The sequence below is a fragment of the Pagrus major genome, chromosome 14, assembly GCF_040436345.1.
Source record: "Pagrus major chromosome 14, Pma_NU_1.0".
NCBI classification, from domain to species: Eukaryota; Metazoa; Chordata; class Actinopteri; order Spariformes; family Sparidae; genus Pagrus; species Pagrus major.
Window position 1 is genome coordinate 13,527,714 of NC_133228.1, and position 19,561 is coordinate 13,547,274.

The 19,561-nt window shown below is 38.6% G+C and overlaps 1 protein-coding gene across 1 annotated transcript in view; it reads left to right on the plus strand.

The window, feature by feature from the left end:
* ccdc146 (coiled-coil domain containing 146) overlaps window positions 1-19,561 on the plus strand; it is a 52,899-nt gene that overhangs the window by 16,422 nt on the left and 16,916 nt on the right. The window contains exons 3-18 of the mRNA XM_073480934.1: window positions 2,098-2,180; window positions 3,676-3,891; window positions 7,488-7,545; window positions 9,797-9,879; window positions 10,112-10,205; window positions 10,321-10,394; window positions 11,296-11,523; window positions 11,660-11,749; window positions 12,172-12,268; window positions 14,115-14,207; window positions 14,668-14,835; window positions 15,838-15,926; window positions 17,382-17,546; window positions 17,727-17,802; window positions 18,698-18,846; window positions 18,943-19,171. Coding sequence (XP_073337035.1) covers window positions 2,098-2,180; window positions 3,676-3,891; window positions 7,488-7,545; window positions 9,797-9,879; window positions 10,112-10,205; window positions 10,321-10,394; window positions 11,296-11,523; window positions 11,660-11,749; window positions 12,172-12,268; window positions 14,115-14,207; window positions 14,668-14,835; window positions 15,838-15,926; window positions 17,382-17,546; window positions 17,727-17,802; window positions 18,698-18,846; window positions 18,943-19,171 — 1,992 coding nt within the window. The remainder of the gene's footprint in view (window positions 1-2,097; window positions 2,181-3,675; window positions 3,892-7,487; window positions 7,546-9,796; window positions 9,880-10,111; window positions 10,206-10,320; window positions 10,395-11,295; window positions 11,524-11,659; window positions 11,750-12,171; window positions 12,269-14,114; window positions 14,208-14,667; window positions 14,836-15,837; window positions 15,927-17,381; window positions 17,547-17,726; window positions 17,803-18,697; window positions 18,847-18,942; window positions 19,172-19,561) is intronic.

Genomic DNA, 19,561 nt, shown 5'->3' on the forward strand with positions numbered 1-19,561 from the left:
AAGCCCACGGGTTTCTTTTTGTTACCCATTTCACATACCTGCTGCACCACACACTCACATTACTGGAAGGTTTACCGCTGCTCTGCAGTGCAGATCACATGCTTGCTTCCCTAAGTTGAGGGCATCTGTGTGTGTGTATGGACAGGTATGTGTGCCCATGTGCCTGCATCAATATTTTCCAGTGATTGTCTCTATCTCACTTCAAAGATGTGGTCTGCCACATGTGAGCCTTATGCAGCCACCCCATAAAAGCCTCCCCCAATACTCTATACTGCTGAAGATAAGTCTTGGCACCAGAATAAGAGAGGCTGCCTGAAACCGCTTCGGGCTGCTTCTCTCAGATAAATGCCCAGCGTATGGCCAGGATGTCTGCCGCATCACTGGTATGTCTTTTTGAAAGCATAACAATGGCCATACTGGATGTGTTATTTAGCTTTGAAATCTGTTTCAAATTATTATTTTGTTTTGGTTCGATGAGGTAATTTCACATGTTCCTGTAATTCGCTAATTTTAGGACTCAATAATAGATTACATGAGTAAGGCTGAAGTTAGGACAGATGACCCACTTACCATTTCAAGATGTAAGAGTCAGAGATTTAGTGTTTTAAACTCTGATCATGTAATACTAGCCAGGTGTTTTTGCTTGTAGTTTTGTGACCTTGGGTGACTGCTAATGCAAACTGACTGAAAAACATCAGAATAAATCATATTAACGAGAGCCCTAATCTGCATCATTCACAACATTCATATCTCTGTCCTTTCAGCCCTTGGAACGTGCTCGCGAGCGCCCGAGCACGTTTGACAATACGCAGATAAACAATATAATGGGATGAATCTAAAAACATAATCGGCTATCCCTAATGTTTGAAGTCGGGGAGAGTTATCAGTGCGTGTATGCGTGTGTGTGTATGTGTATAATCAGTGTGTTTGTGTGTGTTCATTGCCGTTACACAGTCCGACCTGAGATATCCTCAGTTCTGCAGCTCTTTGATACAGACGAGGCTATCCCTCATTACTCCCCACCATGCCAACCTGGCTCTGAAGATAAGAGGAGAACAACACCTGTCTTCTGTTTCTATCACTGTAACGTACACACACAACAACCTTCCCACAGAGAGAAATTTATCAACAGCTCTTGGTGATAATTTTCCCTTTTTGTAATGTTGTCGACCTTTCTTTGCTGTGTTTTTGTGTTTACCATGGTTTCACAGCTGTGTATCAACTTTTTAAAATCACTCTAACACACCTAATGGTAGCTGTAATCTCAAAAACTGTAGTAACTTGATGTTTTTTGGCCAATTTGAATGTTTTTTATTCTTTTTGAGATTGCAGATAGTTGGGGGTTTGTTTTTTTATACTCATTGTGATAGGTGCTCTGATACTCTGATAACTGCTGTGCTGATAAAGGTTTATTCAGCCCAATTTTGGGTTAAATCCTTTTCACAGACATCAGGGAGTTGGGCTTTGTTGGTAAGTCCAGACACATATAAAATAGCTTTTTTTTTTTTTTTTACAATGGTAACTGAAAAGCAATTTTTTTCCCCATAAAACTCTGACTGTTCTGACTTTTGATCTCTTTAGGAGTCTCTAGTGGTTTTCGTTTTCTTCTTCTTCTACTCCTGGAACTTAATTCTGTCTCAAAACAATTTCACAAAACTGCTTACTGGTCAGAATTGTATCTGGTTCCGAGCAATATTGCCCTATTGAATATTCTCTCTGGGAAAAATGGCAACTAGAGATTTCCACAAAATGTGATATTCTATTCATATCTTTTATTCAGGCAGCTCTGGGTCACAAGTAGTTGAAATAGTGCAACCTGAGCTGGCAAACTCACACAAGAAGATTTGTAGCCCACTTAGCTGAATACAGTATTTAAATGTCCAGCTGGAGTTGGAGTGCTGGGATGTAGATGATTGACGCAGGGGGAAATTTATAAATCCCAGCCACCAATCATATGCTGATAGGAGTTTGGAAATGTTGCTTACACACTTAGAGTTACTATAGACCATAAATAAGGTCCTACCTCCAAAGTCTTCTTGACAAACTGCTCTTTCATGTCTTTATGATTGGTAATATTTCTATTTTCATGCTCCTCAGTTGTTGTCATTGGGCAAAATCAGCCAGACCAGAGTCGCCAAACTGAAGTCCAGCTACATGCTACTCCACGATACTCTGAAGAGGTATGTTCTCTTGTTGCAATGAAAGCTCATTGTCAATGGTTTTTTGGTTTGTTGATTTCCTGTTTTATTTTGTAGTTATAGCCTGTGTTTTGTGTCTTGTCTACTTCCTGCTCACCTGTGCTCCTGTGCTTCTGTGCCCCTCCTCAGTTTGATTTTCCCCCCACACCTGTCTCATATCAGCCTCGTTAGTGCTGCCCTGTTCCCAGTGTCTCTCCACCTGCACCTCATCCCCTCGTTAGTTTAGTTTGTATTTAAGCCTGTGTTGTTCCCTCAGTCTTTGTCAGTTTGTCTGTTTTGCTCTCCCGTGTTTCCAGTGTTACTTGTGTTCCTTCTGTTCCGGTGAACACTGCGAGTCTTCCCTGTGCTTCTTTGGTTTGTGCCTAATTTAGTTTTTTTTTTTTCTTTTTTTTTTGTGGATTTGCCCCTGCCTGTTTTTGTTCTTTTCGGACTTCAGATTTACATCAGCTCATTAAAGCTCGCTTTTTGTTTTCTACCCGCCTGTCTTGAGTGTTTTGCATTTGGCTCCTATTTTCATAATTGTGACACTCTCATATGTGTGTTATGTCATATTTTTGAAGTGCATTGTGACCTAAAAGATGCTGAGAATACTAGAAAAGTTTACTACTCGCAACAGCCACAATCCATCCAGCTGAAGTGTCCTTGAAAGAGACTTTAACTCCTTATCAGATCTAGTTGTCTGCTGTTATATATGATCCAAAAAATATGGAAGTAGCATCTAAGACATTTTGAAGCCTTTAGTGGGGTTACTTCACACTCACTTAGTGGAGCCAGATATCCTAATTTGACCTCAGAAGTGGAAGGGAGGATGTAGCTGAGACAGTTTAAGCTAGGTACAACCACTCGGCTGAATATAATAGGCTGAGACACCTGTCAATCATAAACATACTTCTTTTTAAGCTTTAAACGCCACCAAGGCACGCAACAGAGGGAGGGAAATTAACTTTTGTGACCTCAATGTCTTGCGGAAAGAACAAATCTGTGTGTAATTCCTTGTGAAAACAAAATCTAAATGTGCAGTTTAAATGAAATTGGTTCAGCACTCAGCAGTCTATCATGAAATCAACAGCTACTGTATGTTTATGTGCTCATCGTAGCAAAGTTAAACCGCAGTGAAAAGACAAGAGTTAAGGCTGTTTGTAGGGTTATTTCTAGTTAACAAAGGTTTGCAAGGATTCATCTCATTGGTTTTACTTCTCCTAAAAAGTAGAGGGTATTGTTATGTTCTCACACAGAAAAAATAGTCAAAAATTGATCTGATGTTTAGATTCTTACTGGTCAAATAAAATTAAATATTCATCAATTATCTACTTGTGTTATTCAACTTATAATTATGACATAACTTTGAAGGAGAAAGAACTAAATAGAGGTCAAACTGGTCAAACAACTGTTTTGGAAATCGTGTAAATGTACTCAGCATTTAGTAAGTAGTATCTGTATACTGCATACCACATACTTATATCATTTCATCTTACAGCTCCCAGGATTCTGAGATTCAGCTTTTGGGAGAGGCAAAGAGGTTTCGTGCTGAGCTGGAGAGGCTGCAGGCCGAGGTGGAGAGAACAGAGGAGCAAAGCACCTCTGAGGAGCCTGAAAGTGAGGTCAATGAACTGAGGCAGCAGCTCCTCCAGGCATACAATGAACTGAAAGCTGCTGAGGACAGAGAGTACAAGACACAGCATAAACTGAAATGGTGAGCTGTACATATATATATATATAAAAATAAACACACAGTGTTCTGCCCGTAACTCATGCTACATCAAATGTCGAATGAATTAAATGAAAATGACATTCGATTCAAGAAAATATATCTCTCAAATTTAGATTCAGCTTTGTCTGTCTTATAAGTGCGCGCGCGCGCACACACACACACACACACACACATACGCAAGATGAACTTCACACCACTGACCCAAGAGATGAAGGAGAGTAAGGACAAAACCCAGAAGTGAAACTGGAGTGGTAAGAAGTTGTGTACAGTCGGAGAGCATACGCTTGCATGGAAACACACACACAAAACACGCATATACACACACGCACGCACAGCTCAGTAAGTAGAGCCCAACTGAGGTAAGCTGTTAGAGGCAGCATCTTCACAAGTTTTCATTGACTTTAGAGGGAGGTGAAGGTGAAAGAGTATAAGACATAAACACACAAATAGTATTGGTACTGTGTGTGTGTGTGTGTGTGTGTGTGTGTGTGTGTGTGTGTGAATTGCTTGGCTCCAGCTTTTCTTCTGTACCACTGACACGGTTCACTGTAATAAGAAGAAAATGTTCTGTTACTGTGAGGGGAAATTTTATTGCCATTGCCATAAACGTTGTTTCTGTTTCAGTCGCCACATTCTTTCAAAGAGTTACGTCACAGGGAAAAATTAATGTAAGCAGTTCATCATATAAATACCAGGTTGAAGTGGATTTTTTTAAATGTTTGCGCCGTATGTAACATGTTTACTTGTCTGAGCTCTCCGCACTGGTTCGATTTGTTGACGTCAGTCCTGTAGTTGTTTCTGTTCCTCTCCTCTAATTCATTCCTTTCATCCCATGAGTCTCCTCTCTCATTGCAACCAACTTTCCTCTTTTCTGCTGCAGGTTTCTCTTTTCCTTCCCCCAACTCACTCAGCACCACTGTCAGTGTGTTCAAAGGGTCAAACACACCCACAGAAATGGAAAACCTTGCACTCACTCGAGTATCTGCCTCTTCTCTGTACATAAACTTTATTTTTTTAAAGGGCCAATGGGAGGTCACTTGAACATTGCTAAGCAACATGATAACATACACCAGTGATTCCCAAACAATTTGGCTTATGACCCTTGAAAACATAGCAACGTCTGCATGTGACCCCTCTTTACAGGGTGCATATGCCGGCCAGTGCTTTCTTGGATTGAATCATTTTTAGAGGCCTGGAAAAATAAAAATAACCAGTAAGACACAAGAAAAAAGAAAAAACTAGAAAAGAAAAAAATCAAAGTGTAAGCTTAAAATGTAAATTGTATGTGTGATGTTAAATGGGAGTTGTAATCTGAATCACTTAAAGCAGTTTGAAGTCATTTAAAGAGATGAAAGCCTTTCCGTATCTGTCAGTTAAAAGGCAAAATAACAAAATAAAATCACTTTAATTCTCTCTTTCAGTGTAGCAGTGGAAGCATTTAAATTTTGCAATTGAAGTTGAAGCACCGGAGAGTCGGTAATTGAAGTGTGAGCACTGAAAATAGGTGAAGTATCAGTAATTTCAAGGGAGGGAGACCACGAGACATCACTGCATTCTTGGTTCGAACATTTGACAGGGTTTGAAAAGAGCATGAAACTTGTAACTATGAATATTAAAAAAACTATGAAAGTTCTGAAAAAGCTGAACTAACATGATGAAATAGAGAGCTGTTTCTAGGTGAAATTATGAATGCATAAGAAGGGGTTGAAGAGGAGTTGTAAAGGTCCCAGTTAGATGAGAGTCTGAAAAATAATAATTTTCAAAAGAAGATGTTTTTGCATGCTAAAAAGCTCACAGATGTATCCTTGAAAGTCAGAAGAAGAAAGAAAAATAAGTGAATTAAACTTCTAAATTAAACATTTCTAACGCTCCTTATTTACTCAATAGCTTATAATCTTTTTCACAAGCAGATCTCTTTTCGTATCTTTCCTGCTTTGCATTTGCCCCTCGATTGCCTCAGCAATATTAAACCCATCACAGCACGTAAAGTCACCACTGTATTGCAAAGATATGATCTGTAGGATACAGTGATTTTTAGTGCAGAGCACACACACTGTGGCAAATAGTTGGAGGCACAGTGGTAATTGAAATATTGAATGAAAACCACTTACAGAGCATCCTCAGAGGATGCAGTAATAGACAATATTAGATACTGAGTGTGCATATTATTTGTGACAGCTTTTGGTAGTAAACTCTGTTGTCCTCTCGTTACCTCTTTCTGCCCTTTCTTTTGTCCCCTCTGGCCTCATCTAATCCCCTCTTCCTTACGTTTCTTCTGTTGTTTTTCCCCTCTCCTCTCTTGCCCAAATGGCCAGCAGTCTGCATATGATGAGCAGATGCTCACCATGCAAATATGCCTTTTAAAATCTTTGCATCCTTTTATCTAAAGCCAGACCGATACACAGGAATTCAGCACTTTTTCCAGTCGCATATTTTAGCATTCATGCAGTTTTCTCTGAATATCAGTTAATATCCAATATATCAACTTGTCAGGAAGATTAATATCATTTACTTTGTGAAATGTGTAGCTGTTCAATACATGCCATTTGTAAGGTTCTTTCACAATGACAGAGCTGACTTGAAATTATTTCTTACAAAGTTTAATCAGCTGCTCAAGCGTCTGCCCCAGGGAGATGAAAAATTCATACAAATCATGTTTTTATATGAACACTTGCACGGTGTTGGATACTTTATTTCTAATACTTTGTGTATGTATGGAAGAGCTTGTATGCCATGGTTCTTTTACTCATTATGCTTGTCTAAAGCAGTCATTTCCAACCTGGGGTAGTTGGAGTTGGAGTAATTCATAATCAGTTGAAAGAGTAAACTAAACAATTGAAATAGTCAGCTAAAAGTGATAACTAGTTGGAGGAGTCAGCTAAAAGTAATGAATACATGGTTAAAATAGTTAATAAGTTAATAGAATTAGCTAAAGTAAAAGAAATGAAATTGTGGTAATAGGTAGGCTGTGTAGCAGTCAGTTAAATCAATGAAAAAATAACAAGTATCTTTAGTTAATGATGAATAAAGGGCCTTTCAACAATAGGACTACTATAGAACAGGACTACTGCACTGTGAAGCCCAGCACAAATCGCATTGTGTCTGAACGGCCTTTAACATCCAGTTTATATTCCATTCATAAGAGCGCATTTGGAACATGACATGCAGTGTTAATGAAGGGGGTACTTGAGTTCACCTGATAGGAATGTAGAGGTATTTTTGAGGGTATGTCAAAATGTTGGAAATCACTGGTCTGTGCTATATAGATTTTTTTATTCACGCACTACTGGGAGAAAGGTTTCATAGCAAGTTATTTAAATGTTTGACACCCGTTTTAAGAGTATGGACTCTGTGTCATTTACTTTTAGTTGCTTTCTCTTTTGAGTAAGAAGAATTTAACCTTTGATTAACTGGAAACTGCACATCAGTGTATTTTTAAAAAATTTCCTCACATTGCATTCCTCTTTCTGTTGAACCAGGAACTGAAACATGTTTACTTCTCTTAATAACATATTCATTTTGTTTTCTTATTCCAACTTTCTCTTCTCTTCTCCTCACCTTACCTCACCCCTGTGCAGTCTCTGGGAAGAGAAGCAGTATCTGGAGCAAGAGAATGAGACTCAGCCGAAGCCTTCTGTAAGTTCATCATTGCACCATGCAGGTGTAGTTTCATAGACGTGGATTACTACTCAAACAGCCGTCTTCAGAGAGGATAAATATGACTTTTACTTTAAGCCTCCATCCAAGCTTAATCCCCTAATATGAAGACTTACCATTGGCTCTTTCTGGAGCGATTCGAAGCAATTTGAAAGTTAAACATGTTCTACTCCAATCTCCCATTCAGACAAAAGAATGAGTTTAAATCCTTGTTTTGTTTAAACGGTCGAATTAAGTGAGTAATGGTAATCATCCACAAAGGTAACTGAAAAGGCAGTTGCTAAGAGCATACTTGCTTCCTATATGAATCTTTTCTTCTCCTCCAACTCAAAGAATGGGATGTAATAATGCTCGCACTACATTATGATATATATGATCTCTGCAAGATGTGTGAAAAGGAACAAAAGTTTCAGTATTTGCTATTCATGCTGTAGGGCGTAATACTGTAGGCTTTTAGGATTAAGTCTATCAGAAGTAACAGTAAAATTTAGTGAAGTTGGAACATTCCCAACATTTGGATGAGCATTAAAATCTACAATAGTGGTTAATTTATCAGCACTAAAAGTTGTTTTGAAGAAAATCCTTTCAGGTACAAGAATATGAACATGAACAACAAGACCCTGAGGGTAGACTCAAGGAGCTTCACATTCACAATTCTCCAATCAACAGATGTCATCAAAATTCTGTTGAGGGCAGAATAAGGTTAGAGTTTGAGCTTTTTAGAACTTGTTTAAAAATTCAGCGTCTTTTAATTCACTATTGGATCTTTTATACTTTTGGGGTTCAATAACACAACTGCTGTTTAATTACTAATTCCAGGAACAGAACATCTTAAATGTGCTACAACTCTGCTTTCATTGCCTCTAGCTGGTGTCCAATTCTAAAAATGTACCACATCATAAGTGTGTGGTCAAATTATATTCATAAAAGCAAAACCTTCTTCTGCTTGATATTTGATTAACAGAAACTGCTGTCTTTACTAGAACAGTTCTATGTAAAGGAGTGTATGTGTAAAAGGGCCGTTTCTGAGTCCTTTTCCCACTGGACCTATAGCATCAAATGTGATATCAAAACTAATGAAACACTCAAAGGCTCCCCAGGGAGCTATTCTCTCTCTGTCACACAAACACACATACACACTTGTCAAACATGATTAATAAGCTATGTGTGTCAGCACAGATTCCTCACATACATTTCTAATTATTTCTGCGGTTTTTACAGTAGATGGATGCTGCAGTGAACAAAAGGCACTCTAGCTATAAAGTTCAATTGATAACAGCTGTTTAGTTGCAGTTGTTTTTCTTCATAGGCATGCTTGCATTTCCACCAACATGCAGCTGGTTCTGTGCTGTTAGCACACCTAATTTTGAACTATTCTGAGCATTTCGACCAAAAATAAATTGGTTCGGAAATGTTTATCAGCTGAAACCAAGCACAGCAGATTTTCCTTGTCCTGAAATCCAAACGGAAGTGGGGTGTCATATTCTACAAATCGTTATGCATTGTGCAACGCTGGTTCTGAGAATCTTTGAACCAAACCTCTTCAAGAACAAGAGCTAATTTGGTGGACAAACCGGCTTTTGTAATCCAACTTTCGTCAATGATTTTGAGTGTCCAACTGGGTTTCCCACCTTGAAATCCTCGAAAGTTTGTGAATTTGAGGGAAAAATCAAGACCTAGATAGTCTTTGAAAATAGACATAAATACACAAAGTCATTGAAGGTGCAAGAATAAAAATGTTTTGATATTTTTTTATTTTATTTTCTACTAAAAATTCTAATGTAACAATAATTAACCTTGATCCGTGTCTCAAACATGCCTTGTTGGGCTGTACATTTGAGGGAATTGTCCTTGGAAAGCCCTTGAAAAGTCCTTGAAATTAATATTTAAAAAGAAGTGGGAATCCGGTTCAATCCTGTCTTTCTTGTGAAGAAAGTGATGTTAATTTTTGGGTATCAAACTAGAACTAATTACAGCAATGAAAAAAAAATGTTTTACCATCGAAACAACAGAAAAGACAAAAACTAGCTTTTTGGGACAACAATGTGTAAATGACTGAAAACAAAACTCCATGCGAGACAAAACAAAATGCTGCTGGAACTGACTCTGAGAGCTGGGATCAAACTGTAGTATTCTGCCTGTATAGCCTTGAGCACAATTAAATTCTCATCATAGACCTGATTTTCTTGATGTGTGATCTAATCTTCAAACTGTTGGGCGGCTCCTCCAGGAGCTGGAGAGCAGAACAAAGGCCCTGCAGGACAAATATGAGGATCTGAAGAAAGAGGTTGCCCAGAGACAACTGGAAGTCAGGTACTTTATCTGTGCGCACACAGGCAGTTTACTCACATCACCCTGCAGATAGACATTGGTGTACACCCTCACTGTGTGTCTTCATGACTTTCAGTTTCATTGAGTTCAGTGCTCTCGTATTGTCTGTTTTAATAAGAAGCAGTGTGCGTGAATATTTTAAGTTGTGTTGATCAAAGTTGCTCAGATAATAAGCGTGCTTTTTGTGTGTGTCTTGCCCGCACTCCCTGCACAGAAGCCTGATGGAGGATGTGGAAACCCATGAAACGCAGATATTGAAAGAACAGAAAGAGCTGGAAGACAAGAAGGAGATCATAGAGCTCAAAGAGGTCTGTGTCTGTGAGAGCATGTGTGTGAGAGGGCATAGCTAGCAGCAAACCATCAATAGAATAACAAATCATCTCGCTTCTTACATTTATGTGTCTCTTTGTACGCTGTAACAAGGCTGAGAAGGCCCGGCTCATCAGCATACCTGACCAGATTTTAAAGGAGATTGAAAGGAAACGCTATAAGAAGGAGTAAGTACATTTAACCCCTGAATATTATTTATCGTAGAGGAGCAGGAAAGTTAATGTACCGACCACATGGAATAGAAATGAGCCAGTCAGGGTGCTCGGCGAGACAGCGCTGAGAATAAAAGACGGCAGACTTTTGAAAAAGTTGCTCCCTGATTCGTACAACCCTTCTGTCATGTGGCTCCAATCCCTCTGTAATCTGTCTCCTTCCCTTCGTCTTCATCTCCTTCACACAAAAGACCTGGATTTAAAGGGAGGAACTCTTGGTTATCATACTGTAGTTTTCATAATGGAAAGAGCATTTGCTACTAATTGATTTTGGTCAGTGTAGACTTGATCTGCTGATGTGGAGCAGAAAAACAAGCTGAAGTGTCAGTTTCCAGGTTTATTCTCAATATTCGGTTTCCACTATGTATCTTTCCAGCCACACACCTTCTGATGCACAGTAGTTTGTGTGGATATTTTATTCCAAATGATGTTTGTAGCAACAGCCAAATTTAAAGGTGTAAATCCATCTGATTCAATAAAAAAAAAAAAGACAAACATATGCATCTAACATCATTAAGTGCAACTGCAGTCACAAGCCCCTTCTTCTTCTGGTTCCACTTCTCTGCAGTCTCTTTTATGTTTTTTTCAAATTAATATTTGGCTTGCAAGTGATGCAGTGGAGCTGTCTGTATGCACCATGTGAGCTACGACTTGTAATTTGAAATTCACAAAGCTGAGTCGTACTGGGGGGGGGGGGATGTATGAAAAAAATATGGCGACACGTGCTGTTATTTCATCAGATATGCACTCTTGCAGTGCAAGCGAGGAGCAATAAACGGATAGTCTTCTCTTGGTACTTAAGCTTACCCTTTATCTTTTGTATGATCTTTAAAATTCATCCCTCCAAATGCAAAAGAGCTGCGATGAAGAAGATAGAAGCACTAAATGGAGAGATTTCAGACACAGAGCAGCAAGTGCAGGAAGTGGAGCAGCGTAACCACTCCCTCAGGTGGAAGAAGAAGATGTTGAATGAGGAGCTGGAGGGTCTTCGAACCCAAGTAGAGGCCGGTCAGAGGGAGTACAGACGGCTGCTGAAAGAGCTGGAGGTTAGAATTGAGGAGGAGGCCCAGCTCACAGGAAACAGGTACATACCCCAAAGAGAAAAAGTGGTTTCATTAGTTAAATATATTAAGGTAGAAATACAGAATTCAACTCAAAGTTTTTCAAGTTGGAGTAGAGGATTTCGCTGTGTGTTTTCACGTTGTGTCTTTCATCACCAGAGGTATCCTGGAAATGAAGTTGCACAACGTCTTGTGTGACAGGAAGCACCTGTACGAGAGTCAATCTGTGCAGCTCAGGGAGAAAAATAGGTACAGGATGATGCCAAGCTGAGCTCCATCACACACGTAACTGAGTCCCCACACATCAGTACACACTGAGAGATTTAGTTTTTTTGCACCAAAAATATACAGGAAATATGTGTACTTGAAAGATATTGAATCAAAGAGCTATTAGTTTTGTCAGCTTGTTGCTGTACTTTTAAGATAGGTTTGCCAGTAAAAATATCTTACACAGTGGATGTACAATATAAAGGTTGACAAAAGAATATCATGAACAAAACCTGTATATTTGACAGTAATCCATATGTAACAAGCCTAATTTTAAGTTTTCTCATATTGTGTAGGAAACAGAACCTGATGAAGATGATTATGATGATGATGATGATGATGATGATAATGATTATAGTGATGATGATAATAGATGTTCAAAAAGTGCCTGTGTTTCTCTTCAGGCAGATGCAAGCCCTCAAGAGAATGGAGCATGCGTTGACCATGGCCAATGAGCAGCTAAAACACACACAGTCTATCTACAATGACTTACAGGCACAGGTGACCTGTAGATTATTTCTTTCACTATAGATCTACTCAATTTTAAACCGGTTTTAAATATTCCTGTGTGGTCTGGAACTTTTCATTATCAAACATCCAAACGATGTAAAACAGACTCTGTACATGAGGGACCTCTAATTGCATCTAAAAAAAACACACTCCTCATGGTTTGCCACATTATGTTTTTACTGGTCTTGGCAATTGGATAGGACCATTTCCCAGGCTTAAACACAGGTGTGGGAACATTTGAGTGTAAATGTCATGATGGCAGTAATCAGCTCATAAAAGCTGTTCATTACAAGAGAAGCTTTTTTTCATGCTTGAGCTTCCTGTAATTTTACTGATTGTGACAGTTTTTTAAAGAGAGAAAATGGAGAGAAGAAGAAGAGAGGAAGAGTCATGGGAAATGTGTCAGCACATCACACCAGCACATAACCATATGAAAGGAAATCACAATGATGCACCAGGGATTACACATATATCAAAAACAAATGCAGCTGTACAGTTCATTTCATTCATTTCCAATAATCTGTCAGTCAAATAATGACTCTCACGTGAACAATTACTCATAATGAATTTTTCAGTGGGTGTACCACAAAATTGCATCACATTTGTCTTTAATCTGATGTGATTAATGGTGATATTTACACTATGGTGTGTTTATTCATTATTTGGTCCAAACCTCAAGCGAGTCTTGAGTCATTTTCTCTTGGTCAAATGAAGCCAAATCACAGGTTGTGTCAAGTCAAGTAAAGTCAAATTCATAATTCATAATCAGAACAAGTCAAGGCACTTTTATCACCCCCAAGATACTGCAGTCTTACTTGCAGTATCTGGTCTTTATAAGATATTAATGGCCAATTTATCTAAACTTTTAAACACTGAAATGCTGACAGCCAGACAAAAAGAAATGAAACTAAAATGAAAATTTAAAATGAACACAGACAGGCAGTCTTTGGGCTCTATCTTACTCCTGGTGTTAAGTATCATTGCTAGTTTCAGGGGTTGTCATTTTCACATCCCATCTGTGCACCCCTTTTGGTCTTAAAATGAGGTGTGGTCAGGTGCAGTAATGGCGCACTGCTATCTTTAGGCAGCAGAAAGCGACAGCTCCATAGAGCAACAAAAAGCTGTTCTCTAGTCAAAGGTGCAGTGTTTTTTCCGGCTATTTAAAGGCTGCATTATTCAGATGGTTAGATGTGCCTACACAGGCAGGTTCAAAACACATGTACACTCTGCTTTACTGATTAGAGAGATTGCTTTTAGGTTTAGGAAACTCTCCAGAGGAAACAGAATTAAACTTTTATCTTCTGAAATAAATATTATCAGACAGGATCTCAGGAGGATGTTTGCTTCCAAAGTATGTCACTGTATGACTCTGGACTATGTGTGCAGTAGTACTCTCCAAGACCTGTAAACACACTTTAATGTGTAAAATTGGAGTTCCCTGAACCACTGAACACAAGGCCCAGCAACCCTGCAGAAAAGGGCAATCTCAGCACCTTAAAGCATTCAGTTTTTTATGCGCTTCAGTGAACAGTTTGAGTGTCACTGGATCCAACAGCTATAAGAGAGACCTCAGGGGGAAACTCTGATATATAGCACTAATTATTTTGCAGTCAATGTTTAATGTGGGTTTGAATATGCACAAACTGTATTTGATCTAAAGTTTGGTAACTCTGTACTGAATACGTGTGCTCTTGTCTTTTAGTGGCCTCCAACCAAAGAAACAAGTGATCACACATTTTTACAGCGTCTTACTAAGCTGCAGGACCGACTTACAGCAGATGTAAGATCTGTTTGAACAGACTTAACTTTGACTTTACTTTCTGAATCGAATTTCCAGTTAGACGCTGTTCCCAAAAGTGAGGCCAGCGCTCAGCAGGGGATGGTGCTCCAGAAAGAGGTGGACGCTCTAAAAGTCAGCTTTGAAAAAAAGGTGGGAACAATGTGTGTGGGTGGACAGGATTTCATTAGCAACTTTAAAATGTAATGCTGTTTACTTCTCTCAAATCTGTCTTTGTGGAGCTTGTCATTTCTTTTTTTGTTGAAACCATGACAGCAGTGTTTATTGTGTGTTCCACTCTATCTTTGTTTAGTTCCCCTTTCTTGTCACTTGCACTCCTTCTAAGTTAATTCCATTTTTAGATTTTCTATCACCGAAAAAATGAGATTTCCCATTTCATTATCATCCTGTCACGTAGTTAGACAAAACTTAAATGACCCCATTGAAGAAAGGTCCGCACAGAAAAGTTTCAATATCCGCCCCTCTATCCATTTCCCTCGTATTAAGGGACTTTCAATCCACTTCGTCCCATTCTGCTGTCACCCTTAAATTGCTGTCAAATTGTAATCAGGAGATTTTTCCACTGAAAACGCTGCTTAATGTGTTCGACCAGCTATCAGTAGCGGAGGAGGAGAGCCAGAAGAAGCGGCAGTACGGGATGATTCAGGGGCTGCTGAGGGAGTCGAATTGCCTCAGAGAAGAACTCCATAACCTCAGATGTCTGACACAGATCAAAGCCGAGGAGAGAGGCCAGAAGCACCGTGAACTGCTTAGAGCTGAGGTTCAATACCAACACACAGACACATAGAAAGGTGCATTTAAAGGTGCACTATGTGGTTTTGGAGAAGAATTTGATGGATTTTTTATGTGTAAACAAACTAAGTAAACAAACTCTCTTTGTTTTCCTGACTGAATCAACAAACTGACCTTAAAGGACAACAAAATTTCATCCTGTTTTACTTTGTTTATCTTTGGTGGACCCTGCCACCTTTCTAGCTTCAAACAGTGTTCTGGGGACCTTATTTGCCTCTGAGAGCAGCTTGTTTTTTTAGTTTACTGAGTTTGTATTATTACCTCATTAATATTGTTAATATTACAATTCTGTGTTTGAATTTATTTTCCAAAACTACATAGTGCCCCTTTAAAGTAGGTTTTGATGTCATTATTAGTGCATTTTCTAATTTTTAGAGTCATAGACATGCTTTACACATAAATTTGTCAAAAACATCAAAGAGGAACTGAAGAAGGTTTATTTTTTAAGCACTCTGGAGGTTAGTGTGATGGGAGAGCAACCAAAAATGACAAAAACTGAATTTCAAAGAGTGCAAGGACCCTAACTAATATTACTGTCACCACTGTCGGTATGATTTGAAAAAAATACAGTGTGTAGGCAATTTTAGTTCATTTAAATTGAAGTCAGAGCCTAAGGAGGCAGAAATGACTTTCATAAATGGTTCTGAACTCCCTTTTTATGTTATTTTGTTACTTGTGACAGTCTTCGACCTGATTAGTAAGTAATGACGACCCAAATCAACAAAGAACAACATCAAAATAAATCAGCGAGCCCCCCAAAATCTTTGCACTAAACCAGGACTGCAAGATCAGCTAATTCATTTATTGTTTCATTTTTTATGTATTGAAAGTGTCAGGAAAAAAAAGCTGCTACAGGAAAATGTTCAGCCACAAATCTGATTGAAGGTTAATGTTTGTGAGCACATACTGTAAACGCAGCCACACAGAAGTGATGAGACTGTAGTTTTTACCTGTGTAACTCCATCCGCAGCAGCTGAAGCAGCACATCCAGCAGGAGCTGATAGAAAAAGACCTGATCATCATGGACCACAACAAGCTGAACACAATGCTACAGCGCAGGTGTCACTGCTGTTTTCTCTTCTTATTTTGCTTGTCAGACACCTTTCATTAAATGCAAAGGTGTGAGTCATGATAGAGTGTGTTGGTTACAGAGAATTCTTATTCTCTGCCACTGTCTTCATGTTTCCTGTCCCTCAGTCTCACTCCCTCTCTCTTACTTGTTCTTTGTATGATGTGGAGATAATGTGTGCTATTCCTGCATTCATGGTCAACTAGTACCTGTACAATACATCCACGGTCTTCACAGCATCTCACTGGATTCCTGTTTGCAGTATGCTGTAATTGATTCCCTGGTTATTTGTTTGGCTCCTCTGATCTGCGGAACAGCTGGGATCACAATTAATTCAGACATCTGCATATGTTGTCAGGGGTAGAAAACCATAACTTACTAATTGGTCATACTTCAGCGTTCAGACTAATGTGTCTGGCACCACCCAGTACAACTGCAGTCTCTGACGGTGCGTCCTGTTAGGTCACGACCACAGATTACAGTCTTGTGTGGTTGCACTTGACATGGAATCTGATCCGAAAACTGCATCTAGTCAAGCAAAAACAAGGCATGATAATTAAATATTGCATATCCTCTCCTTGTGATTGTTCTTCACAACTTGCATGGTTTATTGATAATGATAATTTAATGACATGTCACACTGCATTAGACTTTAGTTTTGTCATGACAATGTTTTGTTTCAGGGATAATTTGTGACATCAACATGAACTTTTTAGTTCATATTTTACCATTTTTGATGTTAATCAATATTAAGATGGCGCCATTATGGTTATGGCATTTTTTGTCATTCTTTATTTTAAGCATGCCTATACTACTATAGGACTGGGCAAAATACTGATCTTATATAGCTATCATGATATGGTGCTTTATGTCATCTTAGATTTTGGATATTGTTATTTCATGATACTTGTTCTAATACTTGCCTTTACCGAATTAGTCATTATATCCACATTACTGATGATTATTTATCATAAACTTCATTGTGTTCATTTTTTGTGAAAGTACCAATAGTCCGTACAGTATTGATATCAAGCTATTTGGTCCAAAATGTTGTTATATTTTATCTCTTCGTCCAGTCCTAGCAATTATGTAGTGCTTTTGAGGAGATTTCAAAATATTGAGATACTTAAATACAGTGATTCAATGTAATTAAGTACATTTACTGAAGTCCTGTGCTTTTAAGGTACTTGTACTTTACTTGAGTATTTACATTTTCTGCTACTTTATAACTCACTACATTTTTGATTGCATTTTCTGATATAAAGTGTCCAGATATGGAAAACTGTCATTGGCTGTGGATATAAATTCTACACCAACTAAATCCTACAGTAACTAACAAGATGTTAAATGAAGAGAATAAACTAAATCAAAAGAACAGTCAACTGTAAATGATAGAATTTATTGTCACCCTGGGCTCATTGCTAATGAGTGTTTTCTCCGCTTAGATTATCACAGTATTGTAATCTGTGCAACATGATTATGGAAGAGAAGAATAAGTACGTCAAACTGAAGCAGATCGCCTCACAGACAATCACAGAGTTGAGGGAGCAGGTGAAGGTGCAGGAGAACGAGCTGGAGATCCAACGTACCATAGTCATCAACAAGGACAGGTGTGTTTTGTAGAGGGTTGATGGTCGTCTATGTTAGCATTAGCATAATTAACACTGCTGCAGAAAAGAATGCATAAACATCCATGGTGAAATACTGTTGTATTACAAATGCTGTCTTTGTAAAGGTTATAAGGTTCATTTTTTTAATTATTATCTCGTTTCTGATATTTTTCTTTCCAGATCACTCACAAAGGCTCATATGAAGATCTCTAATAGCTCCAAACTGAGGGACAAACTGCGCAATGACATCTCCAAGGTCCAGGCACACAAACACAAGATAAGACCAGTCAGAACACATTGTGCACGATAAGCCAGTATCACAAGTTTAGCAGTTTAAATAAACAGATGTCATGAAGAGTTATTATGATCCAGGGGTGTGGCGTTGAACACAGATACAGATTCAAAACTGCCTTTGACTTGTTTCTGTAGCAGGGCCCTTGAATAGCGTTATGAGACAGCTTTCGAGTGTAACGAAGCAAACCCACGTGCAGTGACCTCTGTATTTATCTTTGTGTTTCATAAGACACTTGAGCAGTAACACGCAGTTCACAAGTTTACAGCAGTTTGTGAACTTTTGTGTCGTCTACTGTAGATGTTGCTTCTTGGTTGTTTTAAAGTCATTGCCTAGCACCATTAAGTGGAGGCATTCCATTGCACTTAAAGGGTAAACATGTGCCAAATAAATGTTGCAGTCAAATATGTGCAGATTAGACAATCAGATGGAAGTTAAAAAGTAAAGTTCTCAAGATTGGAGAGGGTGAGTAATATTACCAGGAAAAACCTCAGAGTTTCTGAGATCAAAGTCATTAATTCACGAGAAGAAAAATCTGATTTTCTTTGAGAGACAAAAGTATTTATGAGATAAAACCTTAAATATTCTCTTTAAAAAAAATTTCAGCAAATGTATGACTTTATATTCTAGGTGAATAATCCAAGTAAATTATACATTTGTGAATGTATTCGTATAAATATACCACTTTAATCTTTCTCTCTATTTAGAATATTAACCCCCTCTCCGGGCTGTTTATTTTTACTTTACTTTTTCACTTTTATTTTTACTTACAATTGCCCTGATACTCGTTCATGCTAAGAACCCTTTTATGGGTCAAAAAACATATTTCACACTCTTTTTTTTTTTACATATTTTCTAGGTTGGCTGGAAGCACAGTCAGATTACTCAGGAGTTTGAGGACAACAAACTGGAGCTAATGAAACTCACACAAATGATCAACGCCCAGGAGGAGGCCCTTCTGGAAATAAACAAGAATCATGAAACAGCCATCCAGCGTCGCAATTTCCTGTACGTGTAATTTGGAGTTTACAATATACTGCAGTAAATTCAAGAAAAGGATTTAAACTACATTTGCCAAATAATGTTTGCATGTGTCACCCACAGTGGCATTCAGCTCCTGGAGCACGAGGAGGTGTTACTCAACTGCTATGAAAAGGTGAACGTCCAGGAGGCAGCCATCAGTACAGGCAACATGGGGCTGGAGACCCTGGAGAAGGAGATGAGGGACTTACAGTTGGAGATTAATGAGGAGAAGAGACAGATAGACCTGAAGAAGAAGGAGGGGCCCCTGATGAAAAGGTTGGAGGAAGAGATCGCCATGCTGCAGATAGAGGTGGGAAAAGTCTACCAACATAAACTGAAACACATCCTTACACAAACACTAACCAAAGTTTAGTCTTTGAACATCTAAACTTCTTCTCAGTCTACCTATTATTGACAGTCTGAAAAAAAAGAAAGCTTTAACAAAAGAAGTAAATCCACTAAACTTTCAGAACTGCACACTTGTTACTTGAAAATCTCGTGGGTGGAAAGATCTGTCTGTACTTAAAAATTGTTGAGGATGGGTTATAGACATGTCTCATGGAAATCATTCATTAAATTCTTGTTCTGTTGTGTGAAACGTGTCCTGGTGACAGTCTCCTAACGCCCACTCCTTTTCTCTCTGTCCTTTCTCATTCCTCGCCAACGTGAAATAAAAACACCGAATAGAGGCTGCTGCCTA